Source organism: Meleagris gallopavo, chromosome 8 (assembly GCF_905368555.1).
Source record: "Meleagris gallopavo chromosome 8, MGAL_WU_HG_1.1, whole genome shotgun sequence".
In the NCBI taxonomy this organism is placed as follows: Eukaryota; Metazoa; Chordata; class Aves; order Galliformes; family Phasianidae; genus Meleagris; species Meleagris gallopavo.
In genome coordinates this window covers 9,964,091-9,980,524 of record NC_139411.1, presented here as the reverse complement: position 1 = coordinate 9,980,524, position 16,434 = coordinate 9,964,091, and the positions used below count along the sequence as shown (strand labels likewise).

Sequence of the window (16,434 nt, the reverse complement as noted above, 5' to 3'; positions counted from 1 at the left end):
CTGATGTTGTGGGACTATAGCAAGAGTAATAGAGAAAAAGTCAGTTTAAGGTCTTCATCTGGGATACTGAAAATGTAAAGGAAGAAGAGTAATTTTGTATCTTGTGCAGATAGGCACAAAGTTTGTCAGCACAGAAACAAATACTTGCAACCTAGTCATGCTAGCAATGAGAGCTGACATGAGTTCGTATGTGTGGCCGCCTTCTACTGCAGAAGTAACCGTGAAGCTGTGGCCTATGATAATTTTAGTGCAAAATTGGGACTTTTGTTTGAGCTGTTTATTCTTTGGAATTGTAAGTTCAGTTGACTCACAGTTGTTTAAATATAATGATTGACATGTTTTATTCTTTATGTTGTGTAACTGCATTGATCAGAGCTGACCGTTTTTTTTCTTTCCAAGCTGTGAGTCAAGTGTTGTTTTTGGGGATCTTTTCAAAGCCATGCAGAGAGCTTTCTGGAACCAGGCAGCTCCCTGGGTTAATAAACTAGCCTGTACTTAGAAGTACCTTAGAAGATGTTTGAGGTCACCTCCACTGCCTAGAAATGGCAGTGACTGTAATTTGAATAGTTTAGAATTATAGAAGTTCCATAGAGGATAATATTTAAATTTTTGAAATAAACTTTGATAAGTCCCAGAACCTGCATATTTTAAAACTGAAATTTGAAGTGACCAGTAAAGGATCTTACTGAGGTTACTACAAATATTTTGTATTATTTGTGTGTACTTGTGGATTATGTGCTATCTAGGCAGTAAGAAATTTAAGGGACAATACTGAAAAGCTGTCCATTTTCCCTTTCTTGAACAGCTACGCATAAAGAAAATTCTAGAAAAGTGAAGCTGGAAGATCAGCAATCAAGAACATAAAAATGTTGTGCTGGGGAAATGCATCGTTTGGACAACTTGGACTGGGTGGAATTGATGAAGAGATTGTTTTAGAACCCAGAAAAAGTGACTTTTTCTTAAATAAAAGGATCAGAGATGTGGGGTGTGGACTAAGACACACTGTTTTTGTCCTGGATGATGGGACTGTTTATACGTGTGGATGCAATGACCTAGGACAACTAGGGCATGAAAAAGCCAGGAAAAGACCCGGTAAGTTGAGAAGAAATGAATTGCAGAGCATACCTGTGTTTGAATGTGTTTTTTCTCTTTGTGATGCTACATTAAGCCCAGGGCTGTTGGTGCTGGTGTTTATACTGAATTGTATGCACAGTAGTTCTTCCACGATTGGTCATATTTTTAACTGAAAAAACATCCCTTTGCTTGGATTGCGTGGCTGTGTCCCTGTATTTTTTGCCAGTTCAGCTAGACTGAGCAACTCCTTGTTTTCAGTATAGAATTGCTTCACCTAAGGCTGTAGAAGACTCACTGACCTGGCTGTAAGCCCAAGGGGGGATGACCTTCTTCAATACATGGATTATTATTGTCCCATATGGATGGGTTTGGCTGCTGGAACATACTGGAAATGAATATCTGGCATACCACAGTTGAGAAGCACATTGTGTGTTTTTAATACTGCAATGTATTGTATAGAGCACGTCTGATTAAAGCATGTGATTTAATTCTTCTTTTTTTAAAAACTAAAAACAGATGAAAAACTTCTGTACACATGCATTGCTAGAGGAATCGAATTTGGAAGAACCTAAAGGACGCAGTGTAAAACTTAAAGGGGCTTTTTTCCTTTTTTCTATGCTACTATGAGTTTCTGGTTCTCCCTGGTGCGGTTCTATAGCAGAGCTGGGTAAACATCTTGTAGGGACTGCAGAGGAGTGTGCACATGGGCTCCCCTCAGAGCTGTGCATGTGAGTCATATCTGCATGCTACTGAGAGGTGGAACAGTGCATCTGACAGTACTTCTGTAATAAGCATCTCGTAAGCAAGCTGAAAAGCCTTAGTAAGAGTTTATTCTGATAGCAGTTTTGCAAGTTACTTGGCACAATAATTGATACAAACTGTACATATGGAAACAAGAAAGTTAGTAGCTCTCTATTATGCAATATTCTAGTAATTCTTTGTTCAGAGTTTTGAATTTGATGCCAAATAAAGATTTTTCATGTAGTTGATGTGTAACTTAGGGCTAATTTAGACTTCAGTTGGGAAACAGTAAACGGGTGTTAAAGCTGATAAACTCATAAACTCTGTTTTGCGAATAGGAATAGAAACTCAACTTGTCAAACTTCTGAATACTTGCTACACTTTGCAAACAATGCTGGAATTGTCTTCTAACCCTTAAAAATATAATAGGATAACTAATTGAGCATTCTGGAGAGACTCAGTGTCTTTACAAATGGGTGCATGCTCTTCTGGATGTATTTCTGCTGGACAAAGATACTTTTGTCATTGACTGCTTGTCTTTGCCACCAGTGTCACCAGCGGTGCTATTTAGCTCTCTTACCTCTTGCCTTCCCTCAGAGCTCTACTGGTCACAGAGATTCTATGAATGATTCTTAAACCATGTTAGTTAGCAAAGTCAGGCTGGCTAGGTTAGCAGCTGGTAAGGATGGTCTGCCCTAATGTACGTGGTGTTGCCTGAACGAGCAAGTGTGAACATTACCTCTTCTACTGGCAGAGCTGTGGAGACCCTTATGAGCTAAGCTGGGCTGGCAACCTGTTTAATAACACCTGCTGTTAGCAGTATGAGTGATTGTTCGCTGCCTTTTTAAATTTTATTTTGTAAGCTGAGTGTCTGTCATGTTGCAGATACCATTAACTACCATTTTGGAACAGAATTAGGCTGCACTAGGCTGTTTATGTATTACATTGATGATACACAGGAGTTTTTATTGTGATTCTTAATCAGTAGTAGAATTCACACGTTTGAAAACTGGGCATAAGATTTTCAAGGAGGGAATTGTATACAGGAAGAAAAATCACAGGTACTTTAATGTTTGTTTTTCACAGGTGTGCATTGTACGTCTAGAAAAATTAAGCTTTAGGATCTGTTTCTACAGTGTTTTGCTTTATAAAGAGGACATTGTGCAGCTAATTGCAAAATCAGTAGCTTCAGTCTTTAATTGGCCCTGCCTCATTTTGCAGAGCCTTTTTGTTTATAATGAATAGGTGAATTCAACTTGCTGTGTTGAGGTGTTTTCCCAATTACATAAGTCTACACGTGTGTCATTTGACAGTGAATTTTGTTACTCATTCTCAGATAGCAAGGTTAGAAGAAGACATTGAAAAACAAAATCTGCAGGATTTGTGCAGTTTTGTATGTGACCGTGCCTGGTTAATTGCAAGAGCTCTTGTTTGGGTGGCAGACTTAACTTCTCCTAGAATGTTTATAATTCTAAGATAAGGATATTTTGGCAGAATTCTACGCTTGCTTTGGTGTCATTTCAGTGGACATCTAGGAGATAAATGACTGTAACTGTTGTGGATGGCATTAACTTGTTAATTGCTTTTCTTTTATTACTGACAACTTTTCTTATTTTCTTAGAGCATGTTGGTGCCCTGGATGCCCAAAATATTGTAGCTGTATCATGTGGAGAAGCCCACACTCTTGCATTAAATGACAAGGGTCAGGTATATGCTTGGGGTCTGGCTACTGATGGACAGCTTGGCTTGCCTGGAACAGAGGAATGCATCAGAGTGCCCAGGTTAAAAGCAATAAGTATATAGTAAAGTTATTTTCATTGAAAAAGCATACTTAAATCACACTGACCAGGCTATTCAGTTATAATTAAGAACACTCATTAGGAAGTGTGTTTTAGCTGTTATGCTTGCGTGCCTCAGACTGTTTATTTCCTTTCTCAAATAGTCAGTTTAGGTGAGAAATGTGCAGTGGGTTTGCTAAGGTTGTTTATAAATTGTCATCTGCTAAGAGTGGAGGTTACACTGGAAAAGTAACGTGTTTGTTATTTTTCAACATAAATAAAAACCCAAGTAACAATTCTTTAGAACGTGAGTAATTCTTAACTTGGCCGTGACTGTGTAAGTGTGGAAGATAGCAATAACTAATTTAAAGGTTATTCAATTCTGTATCAAATTTACAAGTCCCCAGGCCTTTCAGGAGTTCCCATTTCTCTCATCAAAATGAAAGCGTACTAGATTTACTGTAGCTTAAGGTTTGTATTTGCTGCTGCTTGATAATATTGTGTGATACCTACTTGCTCTGTAAGCAAATTTGAAGTTGGTGTTAGAGATTTAGAAAAAAGTATTCAAGTTTTAGAATGTAATTCAGCCTTTACAGCTAATATTGGTTTAAAAAAGAGTAATACGTTGTAAAACTTTTTATTTTGAAAACTAAAAAGGGAGAGTCTCCTCTTGCTTCTTTTATTCATTGCCTCCATTCAGCTATGACATCTCCGTCCTAGCATCTCTGAAGTACATATGCCTCCCTAATCTTTCATTTGTTTTTTTACTGAATTGATTAACTTGAAAATAAGACAATCACTGAAGACGTTGGAAAAGATGTTTTGACTTAAGATGTAACTAAATAGCTCTTAGAGCATTTGTTAGTTTCATGTACATTATTACAGTGAAAAGGACACATTGATGACTTTATCCTTTAATGTGACTTGCTATTTCATACCATGATCTAGTAGCTTAATTCCTTCTCTGTTTTCTTACCCCAATAGAAATATTAAAAGCTTATCAGAGATACAAATTGTGCAAGTTGCTTGTGGTTATTATCACTCACTTGCACTCTCAAAAGGTAAGCAAAATTCTTCTGGAGCTATATGTGGTTTCTTGTCTGGTAGTTCTATGGTTTTCAATGTTCTGTTTCACTTAACTTCAATTTTAAGAACAAATGTATAAACTGAGGCAGTGTTGAATATTCTTTCTTTTTTTCTTGTGCTTTTTTATGTATTGTCTCGCTTTCACACAATTTTCTTTTTTAATTAATCATTTTTTTTCTTTTTCTTATCTCACTTCATTTTCACCCTGCTAGCATTCTGGTTTGTCACTGGCCTTTTGTTTTAGTTGTAAATTCCAGCTATCGAGGCTCGCAGGCACTTAATGCTATCTGCTTTTCTATTGCAAAGTGTTGGTTTTTGTTGGTGATTCTAAAGTTAATATTTAATTTTCTATGATAACCCACATTTTGAATAGTTAAACGTTTCTCAAAACTTTTCTGGGTGTGTGAATATACTTAGTTGGCCTCACTTGTGTCACAGCACCACGTGTCTATTAGATATAACTGCCAATAAGGACAAACATGAATTTAAATAAACTTCTTGTTTGTTTTTATTGTGACAAATGAGAGTTGTGTCCAAAAACTCTGAAAGAAGTAGCTGCTGGACAGAGTTTATGTTCATTGTGGAAATCCATGGTGTTAAGGGGGGGAGAAGAGGACAGATTACTAAAGGATGGTAGTGTTTGAAAGTGTTTCTGTTCTTTGTGGTTAAAATTTCAGCTGCATAAAGTGGAGAGGAAGGGTATTAATTGTATGCTGATCTTTTGAAATTTACATTAATTTATACTGACTACCTGTGCCTTGATTCTCTGTGTAATTGTTCATGGACTTGTATTGATTTCTGTGCCATTCTGGCAGCTTTGCTCTGTATAATCTAGTGACATTCCTTTGTTTTGAGGATATATATTCTGAGATATAAACCTCAGACAAAGGGTTAACTTTATATGTATAAAATATATTTAAAAATATTTCTATATTTGTGTATATGTCTATAGAATGTATTTAAAATTAGACATATATATATAAAAATACAGCATAAATGAAATGGCCTGCATTTCAAGAGATAGACCTGAATGTTTGATACCTTGATAAACACTTTGTTGGAAAAAAAAATGGAGATAGAAGGGACATAGATAATGTTACTGTTTGAAAATTAGCCTGTTAGCTAAGGTGTACCATATCTTTGTTATTAGGTGTTCATCCTAATGATAATGAGCATTGGTTGTTCATAAAGTTATTTTCTTTTGGGGATAATGAATGCATAAATAGCTCTCTGACTTGTGTTTCGTGAAAATAAAATTATGTGTTTTTAACTTTATTAGGCACCAAATTATTTTATTCTTCATCAATTATATATTTAATACAATGTCTTAAAATATTTGCATATGAAAAATAAGTCTGCTACTATATGAAAGCTGAAGTGAGGCTTGTGATTGGAAATGGAAGCCTTTGCATGTTTGACATGCAGCTTTGGCGAGTTCTCTGCATTAGAGTGTGTGCAGTGATGGAACTCTCCATGGAGGAGCATCTTGATTCGTGATAAGGGAGCACCATTTATCTGTCACTGCTGCAACTGGAATGTTGAGAAAAGCGCTGAGGGTTGGAAACGTTATTTAAATATTTGGGTTGAACAGGAACGCTTTGCTTCAGAAGTGTTCAGTGATTTGCGTGCATTTTCAAACTGAAAAATGGTTGAGAGTAAGTGTCTGACTTAGCTTTTACTTTTTCTTGAAGTAAATAAATCTTATATAATGAAATTATATTGATTGTATTTCTTTTCTTATTTGAACAGGAAGTGAAGTGTTTTCCTGGGGACAAAATAAATATGGCCAACTGGGCTTAGGTTACGAGTATAAAAAACAAAACTCCCCACATGTGATTAAATCTCTGCTGGGAATCCCTTTTGCACAGATTGCAGCAGGAGGAGCTCACAGTTTTGTATTAACTCTTTCTGGAGCCATCTTTGGATGGGGACGCAACAAATTTGGACAGCTGGGTCTTAATGATGATAATGGTGAGTAGTCATTGCTACAGTAAAGCATCATGCTTAAAGTCCTGGTTTGTGAATGTGAAGCTACCAGTATTCCTAAAATAGTAGTGGACAGAACAAGCCTTTGTTGACCACGTTCTGATGGTGCCAATGTTGTGCAAGATTATATAAGGAGGACAGAGTTAGGCTTTTTTTTTTTTTTTTTTTTTTTTTTTGTCCTTGCTCCAATGGCTATTTTGTAGTGAAAATTCTGGCAGCATTATGTTGAAATTCTAGTCTGCTTGGCTTCTGTTCTCTTCCTGTGAGTAGATTTTTCTTTGTGACAGGCTTTCAGAGTGGCTTTCTGTGCACTAGCTATTAGATGTCTTCATTGTTTATTACCATTATGTGGATATTGTCCTTTCTCAGGCCACATGTGGTGAACACTTTGTGATTTTTCAGCTGTTTCCAGAATTTTCTCTATCAGGGTGATGATACTCATCAACAACTTCAAAAAGCAGTTAGGTTAGACAAAAATTGGTTTCTCTTGCAGCTCTGTTACTCTGTAAGTGCGGTACCAGGGCACAGGAGTATATGCTGTCAAGTTCCTTCAGTATACAGTCAGCTATAGAATCTATAGCTGGTTCAGTGATTTGATGTTCTCTCACCGGTCCATTGTTCCCAACATCCTCTCAAATCAATAGAAAAATAGATTGTAATTAAGAAACATATTTGAATTCATGCTTTAAATGTGGCCATACTTATGTATTAAGAGATTTACACAGACTTTCTGTAATTTTCTGGTGAAATCAATTTTTTTGTGGGAAAGTTCAGCTTCTTCTACACAGTCTTTGCAAAATTCTTTGCAAAATTGATGACTTTTTTTTTTCTTCCTCAGTAAAATCTATTTTTGCTTATGTTTAGATAGGGTCTTTTTCCAGACATCTTTATAGACATTAAGTATTAACATTTAGAAACATTACTTTATGCAGCTTGATGACTTAAGTTGATCTGTTGCCAGCCTGGAAGGAAGTTAGTTATACCTGTTGACTACTCCATGTTCCACGCTATTAGTCATTTGATAGCATTGAACTATCACCGATGGCTTCATAATGGAATGCTTTGAAATAGTGAAACACAGAAACATGTTGTCTCTTTTCTGTTGTCATGGTCAATGGCAGGCATGATGCATGGCTCCCTATTTTATTATTTACATATTAACATCTGGTCAATCATGTGAAAATGAGGATATTTGCTACAAAATAACTCAATATAGTAATTCTGTTTCTTTTTCTGTAGTGACCTTACCACCTCAAAGATGTATAGGTTCAGCCACAGCAATTGTATTTTGTTAACAGATTTAAAACGCTTCTTTGTTTGAAACAGTAAGAATGAATGGGTGAAATTATTTGTTTTTTGATTTTTGTTTTCAAAATAAACAATCTGTTGCTGTATTAAATCTCTCAGACAGGTATGTTCCTACCCTGCTGAAGTCACTGAGAACTCAGAAGGTTGTTCATATATGTTGTGGAGAAGATCATACTGCTGCCCTTACAAAGGTACAACATTTAAAAATGCTTATGCTTTCATTTTCAATATTTTAAAGAGAAAATGCTACCTGACTAGGAAATAACAAATAAAACTTCTTCAGTGTTAATTGGACGAAATCGAGGAAGTGCTGTAAGAATGGTTAAATAATTGGGGAAAAAATGCAAAAAATCTTTCTGTAGTTTTAAAATCTTGTCAGACATGGTAAAGGTGGCCATAGAAAATAGAGCATTTTTGATAAGGCAGTGTGTGTTGCATTATTAAAATTGTGCAGGTATTTACATTAGTGTATGCTAAAGAGATTAGCTGCTTTTGGAATGTAACACCTCCAGCATTGTTGCTTTTATCACCAGTCAGATCAGGTTAATATTGAATTCAAACTCCATGCCCAGGGGGTTGGCATTATGTGGTTTTCTAAAGAGTTTTCTTATTGAGTTGCATTTTTCTACTTAGGTACTTAAGAAATTGGGAATGTACATAATCCTCTAGAAAGTATTTTAGTGTGAGGGTCTACTGAAAATCGACCATTGATTTTAAGGCCAGTGTGGAGGGTGGTGATGAGGAAGGGGTGGGGGTCAAAAAAAAATAAATGTATTCTGTTCATGCAGAGATGTTGGAATCAAAACAGAGAGCTTAGATGTACCATACTGCTGTGTGCATAATTTGGAGTCTCATGTTTGTTTGAGGTTTGGGAACTTTAAGGAGAGACATGGAAAGTAACGCTGGAGCTTTGTCTCATCTTAGTGATGGGCAGTGCATTTCAGGCATCAAGTGATGTGTAGCCTTACTCTGTGGTGGGTAAAGTAGTACATGTACATCTTTCTCTAAATGCTTGACTCCTGTACCTCCCTGTCTGTGTTCTGATACTTGAATTCAATTTCAGCATTTAGATAAAACGTACCGATTTATAAACGGAATATTTTGGGCTTGCATCAGTAGAGAATTCTGACTGATGAATATTTGGACAAGTGGCAAAGCGTTTATTTTCTGAGTCTGTATTCAGAATGTTGTAAGAGATGTTGGAATTTTTCAATTAACTATTTAAAATGTTTTATTTTTAAAGGAGAAGATCAGTATTTACTTTTGGAGAATGTATACTTCTTGGTGTGTGTGTGTGTGTGTTTCAATTTTTGCACTGCTACAAATGAAAAGTTTTGAAGAATATGGTCTGCTTCAGTGTGGCCATACCTTATATACTTTACATAAGCTGATGTTTCTGCAGTGAAAGGAAAAATAAACTGTTCAAATCAACTGTTCACAAAGAATTTGTGTTATGAAATATTTTCTTCTACTTAATAGAAAAGATGTGGCAACTTTGCATTCTAAAATTGATATTTATGTATCGTTCAAGGTTATGGAAACACAGAATGTAAAGAAAACAGCAATTTATAACTTGTGTTATAATGTTTTTTCCCTTTTTCATGTACGCAAGTTTACTTCAGGCTTGCTTTAAAGCTGATAGACTCAAAATATTGAATTTACTGTAAATTCTACAAATTTGTTAGCTGTATGAATCCATTTCCCTTTGCATGACAGGCCTTGAAGAACCAGGGGTCTTGACTTTTGTAGATGGTACTGTGTATGTGTGTGACCTTTTCTCAAGCCCTTCTGAAATACAGAAAAACCTGTCACTATTTGTTATTCTGATTCAGTTAATGAACCTGTTGGTTTTTCTTAGCGGACGCTGCCATTTTAATGATGATTTCCAGCAGAGGTCCAATCTGTTGCAGAGTAAGAAACAGCTTTACAATTTCAAAGCATGTCAAAATGGAAAGTTTTAAAGTTGTTGTAAGGTAAGTTGTATAACTTTAGAAAATGTTTCTGATTTAATATTCATTTATTTAAGTTTTTGGTTAATTTCTTGATAAATTAATCAAAAACATTTCTAAAAATTGACTTGCCTTACAACAGCATTGAAAATTTCTGTTTTGTCTTTTCAAATAATGAAGTTAACTATTTCAGTCATACTGCTCACTCTGCATTGTCCTTCTGAGGAGGACAGCTTCCTATTTAATCATTGTTTTAAAGATTTCACTCAGTGTTTAAAATCCAAACTACACTTCTTAATAGTATGAGTTTATATTACCATCATAGTCATTATGAAATCTGGAAAGGAGGAAAGGATGAGGATTAGTGCCTGTCAGTAACACAAGTTAATGCCAGAACTGCTGCATACTAATGTGAAATTACAAGGCTGAGATTTAACACAAATAAGGTAATAGCTGTGATAGCAATGCTGCATCTTCATGATAGTAATAACCTTGTGATCTTTCTGTGACTCAGGGACCTCTTGTGCAAATCTATTTTCTGTCCTTTCCCCACAGTTCCAAAATTATCAGAGAAGGTGATTTATTAAACTCCCTTTTCTTACAATTTTCTTGTTCCAAGACATATTATTATTTTAATCCACATAATTTATTTGTTTAGGAAGGTGGGGTTTTTACATTTGGAGCTGGAGGCTATGGTCAGTTGGGACACAACTCTACCAGCCATGAGATAAACCCAAGGAAAGTTTTTGAACTGATGGGAAGTCTTGTCACACAGATAACTTGTGGCAGGTAAGGTCTGTTTTGCACAAGCACTGTGAATCTTATTAACACTTGCTTTGTGTAATACTTTGTGTAAATTTTAATATAAAAAAATTTTTTCTTTAACCTTTCTTTTGTAGAAGATAGTCTCTAGTGAAAGGTAGATGCTGTAGTGAGGTTTTAAAAACATTCACTAGAACTAGTATGAAAGTTTCAATATTTGAGAGCTCTCATTATCTGAACTGAAAATGTTAATAATCATTTTATTATTATAAATAATAACAAAATTATTATAATAAAATAATTATTGCTTATTGCTGTCATTTAATTATTCCCTATTAAAGAAAGAGGGTGTTTGGAGAGGGCTGTGTGCTTCATTGAGGATAAGCATAAGATTTGGGAGTGTAGCTCATTATGTGAATGATCCATAAAACTAAACTACACTTCAGTTCATAATGCTTTTTGTGGTATTCATGTTATAATAGCACCCAAGAAATGGGATAAACTGTCAACACAGATGAAAATGTCCTTGTCCAAAACACTTAATTTTAGCAATTTTTGACAAATTTTGTTATTTGGATTTTTAAAAAATGTATATTATGCAATCCTTTCTTCATAACAAATTGGACCTTTTTCATTTGGTGAACTCAGTACTGGTTGTTCCTAAGTGGATGATAGGAGAGCAGGCAACTAGTGTTGGGATGAGGAACTGTAGAATTATTGGATCATTCAAGGCTGTCTGGCCTGACTCCCCTGCAATGAACTGGGACACCTACAGCTTCATCAGGAGCTCAGAGCCCCATGCAGCTAGGGGCAGGGTGGGATGCAACCAATCTGGTACAAACTAAACATTTTTGAACGTCCAGAGAGATGCTCAAAGGATCAAACTGTTTGCAGGCTTCAAGGCAAAACCTGGCATCTCCATTCCTTGAACGTTTCCAGGAAAATGTTTTGACAGTGTTGTCAGTGATGGTGCATTGCCAATAGGGATGTGGAGTGTTTACAGGACCTTTCAGATACTGTTTAACAAAATTCTTAGATTGGCCTGTGCAAAGCATGTTGTGATGCTGAGAATTTTGTTTCTGAATTCTGTTTCCCTTAGGCAGCACACTACTGCATTTGTTCCTTCGTCTGGAAGAATTTACTCTTTTGGACTTGGAGGTAACGGGCAATTAGGTACAGGAACAACCAGTAATAGGAAAAGTCCCTTCACAGTAAAAGGAAACTGGCTTCCTTACAGTACTCAGTGCCTGATACCTGCAGGTAAGCAACACCTGGCATATTTACTTTTTGGACTTGTGTCCCTTAGTAAGTGTTTTGCCAGTCTTGAGATTGGACTATAATTGTTTCCTTCTTACTAGTTTGTTTTCACTGTGCTCTGTTCTCTTAAAGTCCATTTCTGCAGTGAGAAGTACTTGCAAAAATTACTTAAATGTGCTGTTGGGTTTGGTGCCTTGTTAGCACTAGAGCATTAGCTTATAGCTCTTGTTGCTTACCTCTGTTGAAGTTGGCTTTAATGGTTGCATTGTGAAGAACTACTGACACTGAGCTTATGTAACAAATGAACTGTTTCCCAACTGAATTTATTGCAGCATCTTGAGTATTTCTCAAATTCACTTATTCAGTTGCCTTTGTTTTATTGTTATTGCAGACAGTGAGCAGTATTATTGTGTAAAAAGAATTTTCTCTGGTGGGGACCAAAGTTTTGCACACTACTTTTATCCACAGGTAACAAATTAAATATACTTTGGAATGAAAATATTTAAAACTCAGCTTCATTTTTTTCTGATGCACTTAAAGAGATTTTGATATTGAGGATGCAGAACTACATTGTAATATTTTAGAGCATGGAAGCACAAGACATTGCAGCAGTTTAGCAGTGAAGACTTGGATAGAGTTTGTGTGTTAGCTGTCAGTAAAGCATTTTGGCACAAGCTTTTTGCTGAGTGGTGAATGTGTGCCTTTCTTTCCTTTTAATGGAATCACAGAGTAGTTGAGGCTGAAAGGGAACTCTGGGTCCCTCTGATCAAACCTCCCTGCTCAAGCAGGGCCTGTCTGAGCAGGTTGCCTAGGGTCAGGTTAGGTGGCTTTTGAATATCTCAAAGGAGGAGACTGCACAACTTCTCCGAGACAGCCTATTTCAGTGCTCAAAATCACCTTTCCCTTTCAAAAAGTAAAAGGTGAGTGAATACTTGAGCTCTTCCTCCCCACCCATCTTCAGTCCTGACTGCAGTTATGCTGTGTTCTGCTCTGTGGTCAATATAGCATTCCACAGCGATGAGGAAACAAGTGGAGCTAAAAATGATAAATGGAGGCTGTTTGTATTGATAATTTTGTGCTAGTGTTAAAATAGTAACTTTCTTTAAGAGAGTAAAAATTGATCTGTGTAAATTGTACTGTGTGTGTTGGAGGGGGGAATGGTAAGGTGGGAGTATGATGGAAAGGAAGCACCATTAGACAATGACTTGAGAAGAGGGATGTCTGGATTTGTATAGGGGATATTTCTAAATAGTAGCCTAGATTTAGATTTTAGACTGTAGGGTTTAATGAAGCAACATGAGTTGGAAATGTGGAGTGAAAACGAAACAAACACAAAAACAACTGATCAGGCAGTGAAGGGAAACAGTAAGGTTTTAGGGGAAAACATGTTTGTTTGTCAAGCAAAACTGAGTACAGGTCAGGCTTACAGTGGCCTTTTATTCCTACACCTGTTCTGATTGTGAAGAATTAAGTTTTTCTCACACTGTATGTGATAGAAGTTTGTTTAACAGGTGTTAAACAGCTGTGGTAGCAAAGGCTCAAAACTTCTCTATTAAAATTATTTTCTCAAAAAAGATTCTACTGTGCAAGTTTCATAATTGCTGAAGTAGATTCTGACTAATTGAGGTGGACTCTATGAATGCAGTTATTGTATTGTACAAGAAGCATTAGCAATAGCTGGACTTTGGTGCTGCAAAAACATCCCTTTTAGCACTTCTTAGTTTGTCAATTTGCATTGAATTCTTTCAAAGTTATGTGAGTACTGTACTCCTGGGACCCGTGTGCCCTTGCCAGCTAAGGGGTCTCAACCAGGCCTGCTTGATTTTTTTCAAGTTAATTTTTGGACAGGTCAGTTCCCTGAGTTGTTTCATTGTGTGGCTAAATGGTGTTTCTGCTGGACAGGGAAACAGCAAGATCCTGGAGGATGGGATCAGGATACTGATTTTTGGCAACAGCTAGTCATCATTATACCAAGTCAGCTGTGTTTGTCAGCCCGCATCCTCAAGAGAAATGTTTTTTTCTAGTTTTATTTTAGTTTTGGTGCTGCTTGCCACCCCTTTCTAGACCAGTTCTCCTACTCAGAATGATTTTCTTGTTTGTTTCCCTTTTCTATCAGAAATCTCACTGTAATTCATTCAGTATGAGCAGCACATCAGAATGCAAGTTCTGTAATGTTCAACAAAGAAACATGATTCGTTCTTAGAGGAGTCTGGATGTGGGGTGGGAGGGCAGCTACCCAAATTTTGAATGGATCCTCTTCTGTATGCTCATGGCCTGGCAGTGAACTAAATGGATGATAGTAAGCAGATGTCTGCCTTTCTTGCCTAAAACCTTTTTTTGTGTTAGTCTTTTAAGAGTGTTTGTATGTTTGCCATGAGATATCCTGTGGTGTGAATTAACATATTAATCTGAGTGGCTTTAGTTTAAGATAGCTCACTGTTTTCATAGCAAGTACAGAACTACTAGAATACAGTAATTTTATCTCTTAGCTTATTTCACAGTAATACTTTGGGTAGGCAAATGGTCAATCAGTGAAGAAAGAGAGAGCTTAACCACAAGACTGATTTCCTGGAAATCAGCTTTATGTGCCTGATTCTTTGTGTTCTTTAAACTTCAGAACATGGTGCCACCAGATGACTTCAGGTATCCTGACCTTTTGAAGCAGATCTGGACTGTGAATGAAACATTTATTCAAAGATTGCTGACTTTCCCATCTGGAAGGCTTCCTGTAGAGATAGCTAAGTAAGCTTTGTTTTTCATAATTTTATTTGATTTGGGCGTGAATGTGGGTCTGAACATACATAGCAAAGGTATTTTTAATTACTGACTTCTATTATGTGCAGAGTATTTGCTGTGCTTTCATTGACATGAGGTAATTTAGCTCCTTTAGTCCATGTCTCACCTGACACAACTTAGTCACCTGAGCTTAATACAAGATGTAAATATTTAGTTGTGCATTGAAGAATGACAGTGTGTGTAAGGGAATTTGAGCATAACTCAAAGATTGTTCCCATTACTTTTCAAGAGGAGTGTGCAAAGAAAAATGAACTGGAAGATTCTTGCTTTGTTTTTAGCATTATTTAAACATTCAGTCTTGAATGGAGATTCTATATTTAAAACTTCAGATTAAACTCAGATTTTATGTACAATGTAACTCACTAGAGATTAAATACAGTTTTTAATAGAAAATGCTATTTTGTAGAAAAGAAAACAAAAGAAATGTAACTTCTTTCATATGAAAACTTTCAGTGAAATTGATGGTACATTCTCCTCAGCTGGGTGCCTGAATGGGAGCTTTTTGGCTTTGAGGTAAGTTTCAGCTTTTAAGCAAGTATTCCTGTGAACAGAAGAGTTTGTGACCAACTTCCTAGTGTCTGTTGTTTCAACAGTAACACTTTCACTCAATTTCTTTATCTTAATATTACTCAGATGCTTTTGCTTTAACTTTCTAGCTTCTTCAGTATGGGTAGTTTATCAGCTGGCCCAAATGCAGAATGTCTCCTAGCAGTTCTTGGAAGTGCATGCCACCTGGCTGCTGCCCTGTTAACCAGCAAAACTCATTACTTAACAGCTGGCAAGTTGCGTATGATTCTAAAGGAATATATTGTACAGCCTGCTCTAGATATTGTTTTTTTTTTTTCCTTGATTGCATGGCAGTTACATGCAATGTTTTTTTAATTGCTTTGAAGGTTGCATGATGGAAGTCTGATACTGTGATCAATAAAACTTGAGTTCCATAGTAAACAAGGCTAAAAAATCAAGGTGGAAAACTTGTAGAGTGCTGAGAATACAGGATTCAGTCTTCTTCTGTATTTGTCTCTCCTTGCTATAGCAATGACGATCATTACAAAACCAGCGTTAGATTCTCAGGGGTTGATATGAATGCTGCTAGACTACTATTTCACAAACTTATACAGCCTGACCACGCTCATATATCACAACAGGTTTGTGCTGTGTGTATTTTCTTTGTTTGTAAGCATCTTTATACCTATCTAGAAATACTGTTGTTATGCTTGCTTGGACACAATTAGTTGTGTTCTTTACTCAATAATACTTAAATCCTGGATACATAAAAACTGTTCTGTGTGCTGCCAGAAGGTAACACCAACATACTGTACGTCTGTATTTTAAAATCCAGAACCAAGACAGTAAATTAAATATTATAATGTAGCTCAACTTAAACTCTCGATTATTATTTTCTAGTTCACTTTTTATCTAGATGAGATTTTGTTGAAATGTACAAATGTATTAAAGTACACTGAATTTTGTTATGCTCTGTAGGTGGCAGCTAGTTTGGAAAAGAATCTTATTCCAAAATTGAGCAGCTCCTTACCAGATGTTGAAGCTTTAAGGCTGTATCTCACTCTACCGGAGTGCCCGCTGATGAGTGATGCAAACAATTTCACAACATTAGCTATTCCATTTGGAACAGCAATTCTGAAGCTAGAAAAAGCTCCTTTAAAAGTTCTTGGTAAGAAATTGATTTTTTTTTT

General features: G+C 36.2%; 1 protein-coding gene across 5 annotated transcripts in view; it reads left to right on the top strand.

Annotated features, from left to right (window-relative positions):
• HERC4 (HECT and RLD domain containing E3 ubiquitin protein ligase 4) overlaps window positions 1-16,434 on the top strand; it is a 31,622-nt gene that overhangs the window by 1,440 nt on the left and 13,748 nt on the right. For all 5 annotated transcript variants that reach the window (XM_085229113.1, XM_085229108.1, XM_085229109.1 and 2 more), the window contains exons 3-14: window positions 806-1,092; window positions 3,437-3,596; window positions 4,578-4,654; window positions 6,429-6,650; window positions 8,073-8,164; window positions 10,581-10,711; window positions 11,784-11,944; window positions 12,333-12,409; window positions 14,559-14,683; window positions 15,191-15,250; window positions 15,774-15,885; window positions 16,223-16,412. In XM_085229113.1, the coding sequence (XP_085085239.1) occupies window positions 867-1,092; window positions 3,437-3,596; window positions 4,578-4,654; window positions 6,429-6,650; window positions 8,073-8,164; window positions 10,581-10,711; window positions 11,784-11,944; window positions 12,333-12,409; window positions 14,559-14,683; window positions 15,191-15,250; window positions 15,774-15,885; window positions 16,223-16,412 (1,633 nt within the window). In that variant the 5' untranslated portion in view covers window positions 806-866. The remainder of the gene's footprint in view (window positions 1-805; window positions 1,093-3,436; window positions 3,597-4,577; window positions 4,655-6,428; window positions 6,651-8,072; window positions 8,165-10,580; window positions 10,712-11,783; window positions 11,945-12,332; window positions 12,410-14,558; window positions 14,684-15,190; window positions 15,251-15,773; window positions 15,886-16,222; window positions 16,413-16,434) is intronic.